Source organism: Neomonachus schauinslandi, chromosome X (assembly GCF_002201575.2).
Source record: "Neomonachus schauinslandi chromosome X, ASM220157v2, whole genome shotgun sequence".
Taxonomy (NCBI): Eukaryota; Metazoa; Chordata; class Mammalia; order Carnivora; family Phocidae; genus Neomonachus; species Neomonachus schauinslandi.
The window spans coordinates 82,331,476-82,350,585 of record NC_058419.1 but is presented as its reverse complement, the minus strand read 5'-3'; the positions used below and the strand labels follow the sequence as shown (position 1 = coordinate 82,350,585).

At 38.7% G+C, this 19,110-nt stretch overlaps 1 protein-coding gene across 5 annotated transcripts in view; it reads left to right on the top strand.

Annotated features, from left to right (window-relative positions):
* Positions 1 to 19,110, top strand: part of MAGED1 (MAGE family member D1) — a 70,545-nt gene that overhangs the window by 17,368 nt on the left and 34,067 nt on the right. For 2 of the 5 annotated variants that reach the window (XM_021690979.2, XM_044911714.1), the window contains exons 2-3: positions 7,275 to 7,330; positions 7,703 to 7,817. The exons of 2 other annotated variants lie outside the window; for them this stretch is intronic. In XM_021690979.2, the coding sequence (XP_021546654.2) occupies positions 7,727 to 7,817 (91 nt within the window). In that variant the 5' untranslated portion in view covers positions 7,275 to 7,330; positions 7,703 to 7,726. The remainder of the gene's footprint in view (positions 1 to 7,274; positions 7,331 to 7,702; positions 7,818 to 19,110) is intronic. One more of the 5 variants, XR_006539367.1, reaches the window with a different exon arrangement.

Genomic DNA, 19,110 nt, shown 5'->3' with positions numbered 1-19,110 from the left:
AAGGGAGGGAGGGCATTAACCAGGGTTAGGGCCAAGAAAGGACTGGTGGTAAAATCTTGAATGTAAGGAGAGCTAAGATAGCATTCTATATTGATTTCTATTTTTGGAGGGACTTAAACAACTGCCCTCAGCAACTTTAAGGGAAATGGTAACTGCTGGTAGGACCCTGGCTTGCCCAGATGTATGTTTCCAAAAATCCTACTGCAAATGGATATGTTAGCCAGTCCCCATAATTTTTATAGAGAGGTAGATGCTTTTTATATAATATCATTCATCATCTCAGAAAGGTTGAGAACACATGCTTTAAGGGAATTTCATAGGAAGGCCCTGGATTCTTCCTTTAAAAAAAAAAAAGTTTTTAAATTGTGCAATATAACAAAAATACCGGAAGTTGTGTAAAATGTAAATGTACACTAAAGTGAATAATTATAAAGTAAACACCCATAAAAGAACCTTCCAGAACCAAAAATAGAACATTGGAAGTTACTCAGAAGCCTCTACTTGTAATCCTCTCTCTCTCTCTCAGAGGTAACCATTTATCCTGACTTAACTTTTATGGTAATTACTTCTGCCTGTGTGTATAGACGCATGCATATACACCGATTTATACATTTTACTGTTAATGGACATTTGGATTGCCTTCTGTTTTTGGCTGTTAATGAATAGTGCTGCTAAGAACATTCTTTTTTTTTTTTAAGATTTTATTTATTTTGACAGAGAGAGAGACAGCGAGAGAGGGAACACAAGCAGGGGGAGTGGGAGAGGGAGAAGCAGGTTTCCCAGTGAGCAGAGAGCCCGATGTGGGTCTCGATCCCAGGACCCTGGGATCATGACCTGAGCTGAAGGCAGACGCTTAACGACTGAGCCACCCAGGCGCCCTGCTAAGAACATTCTTATACACCTGTTGCGTATGTGCATGAGTTTCTCTAAGATACATATCTGGCAGAGGGATTACTTGGTAATAGTATGTGCATCCCTTCAACTTTATTAGATAATGGAAAATTGATCCTTACAAGGATTGTACCAGTTTTGACTATGAAATGTATGTGGATTTATACCTTGGTTTTTTTTTTCTTCTCCACAGTACTATGGCTTGGAGATGATCCAGGGGTAGCCAGGACCTGTGATTTGCTGTGGATATGGGGGACTTAGTTACTGTTTCACATTTCTCCTGGAACAATTGCACTTAGCTGCTTCAGGGGGCTTCCACAGGAGAACCTTGGTTTGGTCCTATCTTTCCCAGAATCTTAAGGCCCAGGAATTGGGCTCCAGAATTGAGTGTGGTTGCCCAGCCTCTGAGGTCATTTGAGAATGGAGGAGCCTGCATTATTATCCTGCAATGCAAACAGTTGATTTTAGTAATTAGCCAGGAGTTCTATGGGGGGGCTCTGAGTCAGATGTCTCTTTTTCAGACTCAGAGGTCAAGAATCAGAACCAGAAAGTTAATAACCAGCATCTGTGGATGGCAGAGTATAAAGACTAGTGTAGTGGCTTAGATGACTCTGTGTCTTTGGAGGGTCCTTGAACAACTATCTTTGGCCAGCTCCCTCCTTGTTCCTTTCTTTCCCAGAGTCTGTCCTTTAGGGAGCCCTTGCACAGGGCCAGGAGGGCTTGTTTATTTCTTTCCCAGAGTTTCAAGGTTTTATAGAAGTATACTTGTAGTGATTAAAAAATTAGGAGTTTATTAACTTTCAGAAAATTGACAAAATGTTCTATATGAAGATGTGAAATATTATACATATATTAGTTATTTTTTATTTTAAAACAAATAATGGACTAATAAATAATTCCAGACTTTAATTACAATTAGTATTTAATGTACCTTTTGGACCTGATTATATTTTTTAGTTATTTCACAAAAAATATATTAGCATATTTACAGTTAGAAGATGCTTATTTCATGTTTTAATTCACTCTTTCTTTACTTTTTATTACTGTTACTATTTTTGCTTTCTCTATACATGTTGAGAATTTGAATTTTCGAGATATGTCATTGAAAACAGTGGCATGTTTGTTGTAACTCTTCACTTGATATCCTTTCATCCTTTGGCTGCTGTTTGTGTCAGGCTGTTTAATGCCTTGACCAGAGCCCCTCACATATTTGCAAGGCAATGATATTCTAGAAAACATGTCATCTTTCTTTATTATTGGTTGGGCACTACATTAACCCTGTTAGCTTTTACCTGTTGTGTTCTGTTCTGTAATACATGGCAACCCCCCTGAGGATGTGCATCTCACAGATACTGCTTGAATGGTGTGTTATGCACAGGTTTGGCATACCATTTTGCTGTGGTTTACTAGTTGGGGATGTTGGGATCAGGGTGTGGAAGAATCAGCAGGCTTATGAGAAAACTATCTCATCTGTGGCTAGGTGGAGGGGTTTTCTAAAAATCACTGAAGGGTGTAGGTAAGCTTATTTTTCAAGGAGGGGGATTCTAGAGGTCACAAAGGAAAAGATTCCAGGTGGGAAGGAGCACAGTGAACTGATAGCTTCAGGGGGAATTGGGCATAGCTTGCTACTTTTCATTCCCTCTATTTGTCTTGATTATCAGGAAAATATTTTCCCAGGGCCCTGGCAGATAAGAAGTGTGAGTGAACAAAGAGGGAAGTCATAGAAGGTGAGAGGGGAAACATACACAGTCTAAGAATGTCAGAAGTGCTAGGATACCAGTGGGAAAGTTAGAGTGGAAGCCTTAAAAAAGTTAGATGCACCATTAATTAATCAATCAATTAAGCAAGCAAAAAAAGTGATCTAGACCTAGACTCTGCTGGATAACGAGGACACAGTTAAATTAGATGTGTTTTCTACTGAGTCTGGTGGATGAGATAGACATTGCAACAGGGAGTGCTGTGATGGAGGGGAGACCAGGGTGTGGTACTGTCAATAGAAACGTGGAGGAGGGTCCTCTAACCCATCCTCGAGGCTCAGTGAAGGCCTCCTGGAAGGCACCAGGTTGAGAACTTAATTTTGCGTAGAAGTAGCCATTAATCTGGCAGTGGATGAGGATCATCTGAGTGTGGGGCCCAGAGAGTAAGTGGTCATTAGACCACGTATCGTAGCTGCGGTATGCCATCTAGTCTTGAGCTTGGAAAGTATCTGAAGAAATGGGCAGTTGAGAGGCCACTCTAGTTTAGTAGAGCTAGGGAAAAGAGGTCAAGTAGAAGTGAATAGTTTCATAAATGGTTAAATTTATGATGTAATATTGATAACCTTAGCCCTCATGAAAAAGCAGCCTCTTCTGTTTTCCTCACTATTCCATGAAATTATTACCATTTTCTATATATGCCATGTGTTTTTCAATCTTGTTTACAGAATTCTTTCTTACCTTGATTTCATAAAGGTATTCTACTATATTCCCCTGTAAAACTTTTATTCACAATTAGTTTCCAGTTGTAATTTATTTTTGTGTATCGTATGATGTAGAGAACTTACTTATTTTTTTTTTTTGAATGATTTATCAGTGGTTCCAGGACTATTTACTGAATAGTCTGTTCTTTCTCCACAGATTTATAATGCTGTCTCTATCATATACCAAGTGGTAATAGATGTAAATGTCTGCTTTTAGGCTTTCTATTCTGTTCCATTGGTCTATTTGTCTGTACCTATACTAGTCCTACATTGTTAATCCTATAGCTTTGTAATGCATCTTAATATTTGGTAGAGAAAGACCCCTTCCTTATTCCTCTTCCTCAAAAATATATTTTTTGCCCTTTACTTTTCCATATGAATTTTAAGCTAAGCTTAACATGGTCTATAAGAAACATTGAAATTTTGATTAGAACTTGTTCCTATTTATAGGTTTATAGATTTTGTTGCATGTTTACAACAATGAATGTGGTTCATCTCTCCTTTTGTCTAGGTATTTTTTTTTTAAAGATTTTATTTATTTATTTGAGAGAGAGAGAATGAGAGAGAGCACATGAGAGTGGGGAGGGTCAGAGGGAGAAGCGGACTCCCTGCCGAGCAGGGAGCCCGATGTGGGACTCGATCCCGGGACTCCAGGATCATGACCTGAGCCGAAGGCAGTCGCTTAACCAACTGAGCCACCCAGGCGCCCCTAGGTATTTTTAATGTCTTTGAAAAAAAGTTTTATAGTTTTCTCCATAAGGGTCTCATGCATATTTTGTTAGACATATTTCTGTGTACCTGGTAAGTTTTTGTTGTCCTTGCTAATATTTTTAAATTATTTTTGTAACTGATTGTGACTGGTGTACGGGAGTGCTTGATTCTGGTGCATTGTTTTTAGATCCATTCACTTTGCTTACCTCTTTCTCTAGGTCCAATTGTTGTTTATAGGTTTTGTTGAGTTTTTATATAAACTTTATATAAAACATGCTTAAAGGTATGTAAATCATAACTATACAGCTCATTGAATTATCACAAAGTGTTTTTGGCTTGTTAGTGTAATTTGTGAATAATTATAATTTTTCCCCTTTCAGCCCTTGTACCTTCAAATATTGATATTCTGTGTAAAATAAAATAGAATTTCTTTTCTAAAACTATTTTCACTGAAGCATTTCTGAGGCTTCATGCTCTAAATAGTGGTGTTTGATATGTAAATACTTTTGAAGTTATCAAAGAAAGGAAATTACCTTTACTTAGAAATTCCAACAGAACTTAATAAAAGAGCCTGCAGGGTAGTGATATTTCAGTTAATTGACCGCAGTCCAGGATTTGGTGGTCAGCATTTGTGAAATGCTAAAATGAAACTCGGTGATAAACAAATATATGCAAATTAATGTACTGAAACTAACATAGATATAGAAAGAAAAACACACCCATCCTACCCTAATACATACTTTCTAGTGACCAGAACACTCAGGTCCTCTCTCCAGGGAATGTCAGTTTCCATATTGGGATACTGCGGAAATCAAACTAAGAAAACAGCTTGTTTACTGTGAGCATGGAATTAAAGCAAAGAAGGCAGAGAATCTCACAAACATGGGGTCTTTTGTGTAGCAGTGGATCATTTGAGGAATGCGTTTGAATGCTCTACCCTCTCTTCACACTCCAAGCAGTTTGAGGGGCAGCAAGATGTAGTGGAAAAATACTGGACTTTGTTGACAGTTGAAGGGACTTGAATCCTAGCTCTTTGCTTATTGATCTTAGGCAAGTTACTTCTCAGAGTTTCATTTTTCTCACTGGTGAAATAGAAATCATGACACTGTTAATTTAAAAGAAATATATTCTTTCAAATTATTTGTTATATAGTGAGTCCTGCAGAATTGTGGATTTATATTTGTTTATCCATGCCTGTGGGTGAAGAGGAAAGTGCCAATGATCCTTTCTAATTTGTCAGAATGATCTTAGAAGTATTAATCTATTTCCAAATATAGAGATTGCAGTTACAACTTTTTCACTAGGTGGTATGAGCTTCCTATTGCTGCTGTAATAAATTATGACAAATATAAATAATAAACACATTTATTATCTTACAATTCCGGAGGTCAGCAGTCCTAAAAATCAAGGTGTTAGCAGGCTTGAGCTCCCTCCAGAGGCTCTCAGGGAGAATATTATTTTCTTGCTTTTTTCAGCTTCTAGAGATTACCTGCTGTCCTTTGTGGTCCTTTTCTCTCTCTCTACAGATCCTGCAGTATAGCATCTTCACCTTCTCTGACTGACTTTCTACTTCCATTGTTGTATCTCCGTCTCTGACTTTGATCCTTCTGTTTCTTATAAGGACTCTTGTAATTACGTGGAGCCCACCAGGGTAATCCGGGATAACTTCTTCATCTTAAGACCCTTGATCACTTATGCACAGTCCCATTTGACATGTAAAGTAACATATTCACAGGAGCAGGACATCTTGGGAAGGCTATTATTCTGTCTACTACACCAGGTTAATGAGTTAACAAGCAAGATACCTAGTTAGAATTACACATTTCTTTTGTAGGTTATTTTCATAGAACAAAGCATCAATTTCTAAAGTTGTGGGAGACCTACAAAATGTCTTTCTTTAAATAGTACTTCCAAGGAAAGATTTGTATTAACAGAGAATAGAACTAGTTGGTAACAGTTATGATTATTCATAAGTCTCCATATTGTAAAAGAGAACTAGATTGACATTCTTGTTAAAAATTCTCAATTTAACATCTTTTAAATTTAGATTATTTGAAATAAGTGTGAAGCAAGATGGTTTCTACCCCTCCACAGCTTGAGGGAAGAGAGTACAGAGTCTTCATCTCTCTTTGAGTTTCCTTTTGTTGATTGTGAAGATTTGTATTTGTAAAGTTAGACTCTGGAATTCCATTAGCTAATTTTAAGTAAAAAGCAGGTTTGGAGCCCAGTTTTGCTCGTGGAAATGGAGAAAGGGCTGAAAAAATTTTTATTATCAATGAAATTCTATATTTTGTGCCTTGTAAAGTAGTTGTTAAGATTCAGTGTGATCACTTTCCAAGGCCCTGACACCTGTTTAGTGAATGAGAGCAGTTTGAGTCTTTAATACTCTTTTCTGTACTTTCCATCTTTTTGTCTCCTTGTACTGTACTCTAATAATTTTTATAAATTATTTCTTAATCTGTTGATTAATGCAATGCCCTGGGTTTTTCATTTGAGGCACTGTTTTTTTCTTCCAAAAGTTTGATTAGGTTTAATTATGATAGTTTCCTGATGCTTGGAAATACCTTCGTTTGTTATTTACTTCTTTATCTGTAGTAAAAGAATTATCTTATAGTTTATGTTTGCTAACCCCAGGATTAAGTCTTTTCTGTTATCAGCTGATCTTGCTGTTCTGCTTCTTTATCTAATTCAAGGCTCAAGGATCCGGAGGGCAAGTCATGTAATTCAGCCTGAGCTGCAGAATGACCTGCTTCGATTCATCAACCCCCTGAGAGGGTAGCCTTTTGGGGTCCCTGCTTATTGTAGGGAAAGTCTCCTATTAGTTTTCCTACTCTGTGTAGTTCTGGACTTTAATCTGCCTCTTTTGCCTTCAAAACAACCAAAATGAAAGTTAAAATTTTTTTGGAATGGACAAATGCCCTTGGGCAGAAATTGCCTCCCTGCTTATCTGTTTCTCTAGATTCTCCTTTTCCCCCTGTTTCTCTGATGTTTCCATATTTTTATTGCCCTGTATTTTTATTGTTTTTAAGTAGATGTTATTTCTTTTTCATCAAGATTTTGTTTTGTTTTGTTTTCAGCATGAGGGATTGCCAAAACAACCCTGTGGGCAATTACCAGAATTAGGAAAATTTCCTACAACTCTCCTACATTTTCTTTGAGATTAGGTTTAGGCTCAGAACTTCTCATTACCTTGTGGGGTTTCTTTATTTTATAGACGATGTCATCCAGTGCTCAGAAGAGTAAAGATACTTGCTCAAGGTCACCTAGCAAGTAAGTACTAATACTGGTTTTGAGCCCAGCTCTGTCCAGTCCTGAAGCCTACGTGCTTAACCAGTTCAGTGTACTGCATCCTTTGGATTCTTTTGTTTTTTGTTCCTGGAATATGGGACATCTTTCTTCTAGGAGGAGAGTAAATGTCGCATTGTGTTTCTCTTACCAAGTTTTTATCCCTCAAGGTCAGCACCCTCTCTTGTTCTTGGGGAACTATGCCTCTTTCAGAAGATCTATGCCTGTTTCTGAGACATCCTAATAAGTTAGAGACCCTCTTCTACCACCTACCGTGTGCTGCCTTTCAGAACTGAATTTAGGGACACTCAGTACCCCAGCTTTAACCACAAAGTTTCATTTTCTTTTCAACTGCAGGATATTCCACCTTGAAAGACCAAAATGCATTCCCAGATGAATTTGGAAAGAGCTAAGGACAAAGGGATCCAGGAAGAAATTCTCTTAGGTGAGCGAAGACAGGAGAATGAGACAGGTAGGAGCTTGAGAATTTATAGTTTTGTTAGATAGTGTTAAAGATAGTTTGGGAATTTTGGTTGGTGAATGCCCTCAGGGCACCTTGACATGGTGGAAAACACAAGAGCTTTGGAGCCAGACACACTTGAATTGGCAGTTCCCTTACTGATTAAATCTAAAATATTGGGTAAATCAGTTCTCTTCTCTGGCATCAGTTTCTTCATCTATATAATTTGAATAATAATACCTATCTCTCAAGGTTTCCATGTGAAATATAGGTAATATATTTTGGTATAGTGTTTGTGCTTGGTATATGCTTACTAAATAATTGTAGTGTTACTATTCTTGTTGCAACTGTAGGGGTAGAAAAAATGTTCCCTTTTTTTTAGGTGGACTGTTTCATATATTTATTATCTGTTTGCATTTCTTTTTTGTGAATGGTTTGCTCATGTTCTTTGCCTGTATTCTGTATTTGGGTCTATCATTTAGTTGATAAAATTTTGACTAAGAATAGTATCTACTTCAAAGAGGGAAATTTCAGAAAAAGTCAAAAATCTTAAGAATGTTAGAGATCCAGAATCCAAGGCCAATTCGTCATGGTCTCTACTGTGGAGAAGACTTGGCATGTGATGACATAGGCTGCAAGAAAGCTTGGCAGGGAAGGATCTAACATACTCCCTTCTCTGCAGAAATCTTTTGTGGGCACAATACTGCCTTTACAAAAAATAATCCAACTGAAGAGAAAGACTGTGAGTACACTGAGGAAAGACTGAGCTAGATGTTTTTTTTTTTTAATTTTATTATGTTATGTTAATCACCATACATTACATCATTAGTTTTTGATATAGTGTTCCATGGTTCATTGTTTGCGTATAACACCCAGTGCTGCATTCAGTACATGCCCTCTTTAATGCCCATCACCAGGCTAACCCATCCCCCCACCCCCCTCCCCTCTAGAACCCTCAGTTTGTTTCTCAGAGTCCACAGTCTCTCATGGTTCTTCTCCCCCTTCGATTTCCCCCCCTTCATTTTACCCTTCCTACTATCATCTTTTTTTTAACATATAATGTATTATTTGTTTCAGAAGTACAGGTCGGTGATTCATCAGTCTCACACAATAAACAGTGCTCACCATAGCACATACCCTCCCCACTGTCTATCACCCAGCCACCCCATCCCTCCCACCCCCCACCACTCTAGCAACCCTCAGTTTCTTTCCTGAGATTAAGAATTCCTCATATCAGTGAGATCATATGATACATGTCTTTCTCTCACTGACTTATTTCGCTCAGCATAATACCCTCCAGTTCCATCCACATTGATGCAAATGGCAAGATTTCATTCCTTTTGATGGCTGCATAATATTCCATTGTGTATATATATATATACCACATCTTCTTTATCCATTCATCTGTTGATGGACATTTTGGCTCTTTCCACAGTTTGGCTATTGTGGACATTGCTGCTGTAAACATCGGGGTGCACGTACCCCTTCGGATCCCTACATTTTTATCTTTGGGGTAAATACCCAGTAGTGCAATTGTTGGGTCATATGGTAGCTCTATTTTCAACTTTTTGAGGAATCTCCGTACTGTTTTCCAGAGTGGCTGCACCAGCTTTCATTCCCACCAACAGTGTAGGAGGGTTCCCCTTTCTCCACAACCCCGCCGACATCTGTCGTTTCCTGACTTGTTAATTTTAGCCATTCTGACTGGTGTGAGGTGGTATCTCATTGAGGTTTTGATTGGGATTTCCCTGATGCCGAGTGATGTTGAGCACTTTTTTATGTGTCTATTGGACATTTGGATGTCTTGTTTGGAAAAATGTCTGTTCATGTCTTCTCCCCATTTCTTGATTGGATCATTTGTTCTTTGGGTGTTGAGTTTGATAAGTTCTTTATAGATTTTGGATACTAGCCCTTTATCTGATATGTCATTTGCAAATATCTTCTCCCATTCTGTTGGTTGTCTTTTGGTTTTGTTGACTGTTTCCTTTGCTGTGCAAAAGCTTTTTATCTTGACGAAGTCCCAAAAGTTCATTTTTGCCCTTGCTTCCCTTGCCTTTGGCGATGTTTCTAGGAAGAAGTTGCTGCGGCTGAGGTCAAAGAGGTTGCTGCCTGTGTTCTCCGTTAGGATTTTGATGGACTCCTGTCTCACATTTAGGTCTTTCAACCATTTGGAGTCTATTTTTGTGTGTGGTGTAAGGAAATGGCCCAGTTTCATTCTTCTGCATGTGGCTATCCAATTTTCCCAACACCATTTGCTGAAGACTGTTTTTTTGCATTAGACATTCTTTCCTGCTTTGTCGAAGATTAGTTGACCATAAAGTTGAGGGTCCATTTCTGGGCTCTCTATTCTGTCCCATTAATCTATGTGTCTGTTTTTGTGCCAGTACCATACTGTCTCAGTGATTACAGCTTTGTAATAGAGCTTGAAGTCCGGAATTGTGATGCCACCAGCTCTGCTTTTCTTTTTCAACATTCCTCTGGCTATTTGACGTCTTTTCTGGTTCCATACAAATTTTAGGATTATTTGTTCCATTTCTTTGAAAAAAGTGGATGTTCCATTTCTTTGAAAAAAGTGGCTGTTATTTTGATACGGATTGCATTAAATGTGTAGATTGCTCTAGGCAGCATTGACATCTTCACAATATTTGTTCCATGAGCATGGAACGTTTTTCCATTTCTTTGTGTCTTCCTCAATTTCTTTCATGAGTATTTTATAGTTTTCTGAGTACAGATCCTTTGCCTCTTTGGTTAGATTTATTCCTAGGTATCTTATGGTTTTGGGTGCAATTGTAAATGGGATCGACTCCTTAATTTCTCTTTCTTCTGTCTTGTTGTTGGTGTATAGGAATGCCACTGATTTCTGTGCATTGATTTTATATCCTGCCACTTTACTGAATTCCTGTATGAGTTCTAGCAGTTTTGGGGTGGAGTCTTTTGGGTTTTCCACATCAAGTATCATATCATCTGCAAAGAGTGAGAGTTTGATTTCTTCTTTGCCGATTCGGATCCCTTTTATTTCTTTTTGTTGTCTGATTGCTATGGCTAGGACTTCTAGTACTATGTTGAATAGCAGTGGTGATAGTGGACATCCCTGCTGTGTTCCTGACCTTAAGGGGAAAGCTCTCAGTTTTTCCCCATTGCGAATGATATTCGCTGTAGGTTTTTCATGGATGGCTTTTATGATATTGAGGTATGTACCCTCTATCCCTATACTCTGAAGAGTTTTGATCAAGAAAGGATGCTATACTTTGTCAAATGCTTTTTCTGCATCTGTTGAGAGGATCATATGGTTCTTGTTCTTTCTTTCATTAATGTATTGTATCACATTGATTGATTTGTGGATATTGAAACAACCTTGCAGCCCAGGAATAAATCCCACCTGGTTGTCGTGAATAATCCTTTTAATGTACTGTTGGATCCTATTGGCTAGTATTTTGGTGAGAATTTTTGCATCCATGTTCATCAGGGATATTGGTCTGTAATTCTCCTTTTTGATGGGGTCTTTGTCTGGTTTGGGGATCAAGGTAATGGTGGCCTCATAAAACGAGTTTGGAAGTTTTCCTTCCATTTCTCTTTTTTGGAACAGTTTCAGAAGAATAGGTATTAATTCTTCTTAAAATGTTTGGTAGAATTCCCCTGGGAAGCCATCTGGCCCTGGGCTCTTGTTTGTTGGGAGATTTTTGATGACTGCTTCAATTTCCTTAGTGGTTATAGGTCTGTTCAGGTTTTCTATTTCTTCCTGGTTCAGTTTTGGTAGTTTATAGATCTTTAGGAATGCATCCATTTCTTCCAAGTTATCTAATTTGCTGTCATATAGTTGCTCATAATATGTTCTTATAATTGTATTTCTTTGGTGTTGGTTGTGATCTCTCCTCTTTCATTCATGATTTTATTTATTTGAGTCATTTCTCTCTTCGTTTTGGTGAGTCTGGCCAGGGGATTATCAATCTTATTAATTCTTTCAAAGAACTAGCTCCTAGTTTCCTTGATCTGTTCTACTGTTCTTTTGGTTTCTATTTCATTGATTTCTGCTTGATCTTTATTATTTCTCTTCTCCTGCTGGGTTTAGGCTTTTATTTGCTCTTCTTTCTCCAGCTCCTTTAGGTGTAGGGTTAGGTTGTGTATTTGAGACCTTTCTTGTTTCTTGAGAAAGGCTTGTATTGCTATATACTCTCCTCTTAGGATCACCTTTGCTGCATCCCAACTATTTTGAACAGTTGTATTTTCATTTTCATTTGTTTCCATGAATTTTAAAAATTGTTCTTTAATTTCCTGGTTGACCCATTCATTCTTTAGGATACTCTTTAGCCTCCATGTATTTGAGTTCTTTCCAACTTCCTCTTGTGATTGAGTTCTAGTTTCAAAGCATTGTGGCCCAAAAATATGCAGGGAATGATCCCAACCTTTTGGTACTGGTTGAGACCTGATTTGTGACCTAGGATGTGATCTATTCTGGAGAATGTTCCATGGGCACTAGAGAAGAATGTGTATTCTGTTGCTTTGGGATGGAATGTTCTGAACATATTTGTGAAGTCCATTTGGTCCAGTGTGTCATTTAAAGCCTTTATTTCCTCGTTGATCTTTTGCTTAGATGATCTGTCCATTTCAGTGAGGGGGGTGTTAAAGTCCCCTACTATTATTGTATTGTTGTTGATGTGTTTCTTTGCTTTTGTTCTTAATTGGCTTATATAATTGGCTGCTCCCATGTTAGGGGCATAGATATTTACAACTGTTAGATCTTCTTATTGGATAGACCCTTTAAGTATGATGTATTGTCCTTCCTCATCTCTTATTGTAGTCTTTGGTTTAAAATCTAATTTGTCTGATCTAAGGATTGCCACCCCAGCTTTCTTTCGGTGTCCATTAGCATGCCAAATGGTTTTCCACCCCATCGCTTTCAATCTGGAGGTGTCTTTGGGTCTAAAATGAGTCTCTTGCAGACAGCATGTCATTGGGTCTTGTTTTTTTATCTAGTCTGATATCCTGTGTCTTTTGATTGGGGCATTTAGTCCATTTACATTCAGGATAACCATTGAAAGATATGAATTTAGTGCCATTGTATTGCCTGTAAGGTGACTGTTACTGCATATTGTCTGTGTTCCTTTCCTGGTTTATGTTACTTTTAGGCTCTCTCCTTGCTTAGAGGACCCGTTTCAGTATTTCTTGTTGGGCTGGTTTCGTGTTTGTAAATTCCTTTGGTTTTTGTTTGTCCTGGAAGTTTTTGCTCTCTACTTCTATTTTCTATGACAGCCTAGCTGGATATAGTATTCTTGGCTGCATATTTTTCTCATTTAGTCCTCTGAATATATCATGCCAGTCCTTTCTGGCCTGCCAGGTCTCTGTGGATAGGTCTGTTGCCAATCTAATGTTTCTGCCATTGTAGGTTACAGATGTCTTGTCCCGAGCCGCTTTCAGGATTTTCTCTTTGTCTCTGAGACTCGTAAGTTTTACTATTAGATGTCGGGGTGTTGACCTATTTTTATTGATTTTGAGGAGGGTTTTCTGTGCCTCCTGGATTTTGATGCCTGTTTCCTTCCCCAAATTAGGGAAGTTCTCTGCTATAATTTGCTCCAATATACCTTCTGCCCCTCTCTCTCTTTCTTCTTCTTCTGGGATCCCAATTATTCTAATATTGTTTCGTCTTATGGTATCACTTATCTCTCGAATTCTGCCCTCGTGATCCAGTACTTGTTTATCTCTTTTTCTCAGCTTCTTCATTCTCCAGCATTTGGTCTTCTATATCACTAATTCTGTCTTCTGCCTCATTTATTCTAACAGTTAGAGCCTCCATTTTTTATTGCACCTCATTAATAGCCTTTTTGATTTCGACTTGGTTAGATTTTAGTTCCTTTAAATCTCCAGAAAGGGTTTCTCTAGTATCTTCATGCTTTTTTCAAGCCCAGCTAGTATCTTTATAATCATCATTCTGAACTGTAGGTCCAGTATCTTACTAATGTCCGTATTGATTAAGTCCTTGGCATTTGGTACTGCCTCGTGTTCTTTTTTTTGAGGAGAGTTTTTCCATCTTGTCATTTAGTCCAGAGGAGAATAGATGAATGAGAGAACAAAATGCTAACAGGGTAAGAACGACCCCAGAAAAATGTACACTAAACAAATCAGAAGAGACCTGAAACCGGGGGAGAAGAAAGGGAAAGAAAGAAGAAAGGAAAAAAAAAAGAAAAAGATAAAAAACAAACAAACAAGAAAAACCTGAATATGATCAAATATGATCAGGGTGGTGCATATTTCAGTGCCACACAGTAGATCTTGGGCATATTTTGGTCTGTTAGAAGAAAGTGCCTCCCAAAATTTTAAAGAAGTAAAAGCTTATATATGTACAAAAATAAGTGTAAATATGATGAAGGGATGGAATTGACTATAAAGATGAAAATTATAGAAGATTGTATAAAAGTAATAAGATAAGAAGTTGGTTGAAAAAAGAAAGAAGAGGATTTAAAAAAAAAAGGGAGAGAATGTGATCAGGCAGGAGACTAGAACAAAGCCGTACACTAGAGATTTAGGGTATGTTTTGGTCTGTTAGAAGAAACTGTATCCCAAAATTTTAAAGAGAGAACAACTTATATATATACCAAAAATAAGGTTAACTACTATGAAGGGATAGAATATGATTCTAATAATGAAAAATAAAAAAGATTTTTTAGAAAAAGGGATTGATAAGATGTTGGTTGACAAAGGGGAAAAGAAAAAGAAAAAAAAGAAAATTAAAAAATTAGCTTTGAAAGACTAAAGAATCAGGGAGAAAAAAGCCATGGATTCTATGTGCTGTATTCCCCTAGCGCTGGAGTTCTGCCTTTCTCATTGATTGGTAAACTCGGTCTTGGCTGGCTGTTCTTGCTGATCTTCTGGGGGAGGGGCCTGTTGCCATGGTTCCCAAATGTCTTTGCGGGAGGCGGAATTGTCCCACCCTTGCTGGTCCGGGCTAAGTAATCTGCTCCTGCTTGCTCTCAGGAGCTTTTGTTCCCTGCAAGCTTTCTGTACAGCTTTGGAGGAGGAGAGTGAAAATGACGGCCTCCCAATCTCCGCCTAGAGGAGCCGAGAACTTGGGGCCCCACTCCTCAGGGAGCCCCAGAGAAAAGTAGTCAATCACTCCCGTCTCCCTGGTCTCTGGCCACACTCTGTCCTCACGCGGCCTGTGACCGAGTGTTTCTATCTCTGGCACAGGACCCCGTGTGGAGTCTTCAAACCCAGCAGATCCCTGCGGTGCGCTCCTGCGCCGCTACTCCGGGGAGAGGAAGGGGAGTCTCCCCCAGTCTCCCACTTGTTGGGTCTCTGCTGGAGGAGCAGTGGCCTGATTGTGCCACGGATTACGGTTTATGGCAGCCCTGAGCTGAGAGCCTACTCCTTGGCTCCGTCTCTGCAGCCGGCTTCCCTGCTCCGATACCTGGGAGCTCTGCCGCACTCAGGCACCTCCGGTCTTTCTGTGTCTCCGAGGGTCCTGAGACCACACTGTCCCCGCGAGGGTTCCACCCCCCGCTTAGCCACTGGAGCGACGTCTCTCAGCGGAGCCGACTTCTAAAAGTTCTGATTTTGTGGTCCGCTGCTCTATCACCCAGTAGCGGCTGACGGAGGCCCCCTCCCCCGCCGTCTATCCTCCTGAATATCGCCTCGGATTCACTTCTCCGCACATCCTACCTTCCAGAAAGTGGTCATTTTTCTGTTCAGAGAGTTGTTGCTATTCTTTTCTTCGATCTCCTGTTGAGTTCGTAGGTGTTCAGAATGGTATGATCCCTATCTAGCTGAATTCCTGGGACCAGACGAAATTTAGGTCTCCTACTCCTCTGCCATCTTGCTCCTCCCCCCCAGCTAGATGTTTTTGTGTGAGGAAAACCTTTAGGAGAAAGCAGAGAGGTATGGTTTATTTTTTAAGTTTTTTATTTAAATTCAATTCACTAACATATAGTGTATTATTAGTTTCAGAGGTAGAGTTCAGTGATTCATCAGTCTTATATAATACCCAGTGCTCATTATATCACTTGCCCTCCTTAATGTCCATTACCCAGGGATGGTGTAATTGGGTAACACAGGTATAGTTTATAGGACCATAACTCTGCAAAGTTTTAGAATTTGTGAAACACTAGAAAATTTCCAATCGGGAGAAGCCCTACATGTATGATTAATGTCTAAAAGCCTTTTGTTGGTGTTCAAGGTTGATGCCTCAGAGTACTCATAGTAGAGAGAAACCCTATGAAGGTAAGGAATATAGAAATTTTTGTCATGATGCTGAACTTATTTGACATCTGAGGATTCACACCTGAGAATTTATTAATTCATATGGCTATGAAAACTTGGAGAGGCCTTCAGGCAGAATTTAATTCTCTTTCAACACCAGAGATTTCATAGGATAGGAAAGCTTTCCCATTCTGAGAGAAATTGCAATCGGTAATCAAGCTTTTTCAATCATATGAAAATGCATAGAGAGAAACCCTATGAATGTATTAACTATGGGAAAGACTTCAGGACAAGTTCAGACTTAAATGTTTTTAAAAATTTTTGTTCTTAAAGATTTTATTTATTTATTTGACAGAGAGAAAGAGGAGCAGGAGAGAACAAGCAGGGGGAGCAGCAGAGGGAGAGAGAGAAAGAGGCTGTCTGCTGAGCAGGGAGCCTGATGCAGGGCTCGATCCCAGGACCCTGGGATGGATCATGACCTTAGTTGAAGGCAGAGGCTTAACTGACTGAGCCACCCAGGCACCCCCAGACTTTTTTTTTTTTTAATGTAAGAGAGTTCATAGGGCAGAAGAACTCTATGTTTGCAGTGCCTCTGGGAAGGCTTGCAGATCCAGCTCAAACCTTACTAAGCATGAAAGAATTGACAGTGCAAAGAAACCTTATGGTGTATAATGAATGTGGGAAAGGGATTTTGGTGATATCAGTCCTTATAGAACATCAGAAAATTTATAATGGAGATGGAAGGAGATCCTTGTTTATCATCTGTAAATTCATAGTGGAAAGAAACCGTACCTGTAATGAATAAGCCTTCATTTAGAGGCTAAGTTTTATCTATCGTCAAGTGATTCATAAAGGGAGGATCGTCTATGTTTATAAAAAATGTGAGTACACTTTCAGCAGAATTTAGTCTTATTCAACATCAGTGGGTCCATAGTGGAGAAGAATCTTTCAGGTGCAATGAATGTGGAAAGGCCTTCAATTTTTTAAAAAAGATTTTATTTATTTATTTGAGAGAGAGAGAATGAGAACACGAGCAGGAGAGGGGCAGAGGGAGAAGAAGAATTCCCATTGAGCAGAGAGCCCCATGTGGGGCTCGATGCCAGGACGCTGGAATCATGACCTGAGCAGAAGGCAGATGCTTAACTGACTGAGCCACCCACGCATCCTGAAAAGGCCTTCAATTTGAAGTGTAATCTTACTCAGCATTAGACAGTACAGGCATCTTACTAATGTAATGATGTGGGATGGTCTTTGTGAGAAAAATCAGATCATGGTAGAAATGAAAAAAAGATTCATAATAAAAGTTGATTAAAATACTTTTACATTTATTCCATATAAGTATACACCTACCATGTGCCAAGCAGTATAAGAACTTTATGTAGTTTGTTTAATCATTTAATTCTTGCAGTGATCATATAATAGGAATTCTTATCCTTGTTTTACATGTGAAGAAACTGAAGAAAGGAGATGGAAGAATTTTTCTAAGCTCACATAGCTATCACTGGAAGAGCCAGGATTTGAATCCTACATAAGTTAATTGTTAGGGGTTTATAATGGCAATGTGTAAATCTTCAGAGATGTGTTAGCCTTTATTCATCATTAAGGAATTCACTCCAGAAATTGGAATTCACTCTTCAGTGCAGTGAGTTTTGGAAGCCTTAAGTCAGTTTTGGAATCTGGTAGATACTCCCAGAAACTCCACATTGGGCTCCAGAAAATGGAGTAAGGGTTATAAAGAGTTTATCCTGTAACTCCGTTTGAATAGGGATTACCTCTAATCTTGGAAGATTTCACTAATAACAAAGTTCTATTCTCAGATGTCCATCCTAACCACTTCTCATGGTTTAGGCAATTTGGTGTAGTATAAAGAACACAGACTCTGGGATTAGCTAAGACAGCTTCATCATCAGGAAGTAAGGGAGAGTAGTCCAATTCTAAAAAAGACAGAGTAGGAATGGAAGATAGACAGATGTGCTGGGAGCTTTAGGAATAGAGCCAGGTCATTTTAGGAATTATAACTAGATAAGCCAAAATAAACAGAATCTAGCCCATAAGAAATAGAGAAACTAGGGTATATGCTATGATTTTCTCCTTGGATGGGTATAGATACAGGTAGCTTGTCTGTTACCCAGTATTCAGAGGAACTGCTACTTGAAATTGCTACAGGAATATTCATTGTTCTAGCACTCAAAGATCGGTGTGAGTGAGATTAGAGTGAGATTTTGGGATTTGGAATAAATGCTCCAATAGATTGTTTTTCATTTGAGAAAGAGGTTTTTAGTCTTCACTGTACTTTTCCAGGGGGTTTGGATGCAGAAGAAATGAAGGAGATAAGTTGATCCATTGTTTCTCCCAAGTGTGATAGGCCTGTTACCTGGTTTCTCAGGTGTAGCACTTCGCTTGTTACCAGATTTCTCATCCTTAGAGATGAATATTTTCTGAATGAATTGACAAAACTGAAGTATAAATCAGAATGCCAATATATGGGTTTTGTCTTGATGACAAGATATCTCTCCAATGGGCAGTGCTGGATGCACATGGACAGAATTTACCTCTCAATGCTGATTTTTGCTACAACATTCCTTTGTTATATGTGCCATTGCTGTAGTCATACTGTTGCAAAGATTGTTTAGGAGATACTCTGCCTAATCCCATGTTAATTCTCTTAGATCAACTCTGATAATTATTGAGGCACATCATTGTGGCAGCCTATGCTCCAGGAGGAGAAATAAATTGTATATCTCATGCCAATTCCAACTGATTGAAATAGGTTTTCATAGTATGCTGTCTTGAGAATGATTCTGAGGTGCAGGAGAACAATATTGGGGTTGATTACTGATGTCTGCCATAGATGTGAGATTGGCGTCAGACTGGCCTCGTATATTACATCCTCATGATGAATCTTACTCATTCAGAAACATTTGTTAAGCATCTTCTCTATACCAGGCACTGTGATAGGGGATATCACAGTGTGATATTTTGAGTAGAGATGTGAATAAGACATGCTTTTCTGCTCCCAGAGGAGTTGATATTAGTAGAAGAGACATGTAAACAAATATACACAGCAGAATATTACACATTTGATTAAAAAATACATATAGAGTACATTAGAGAC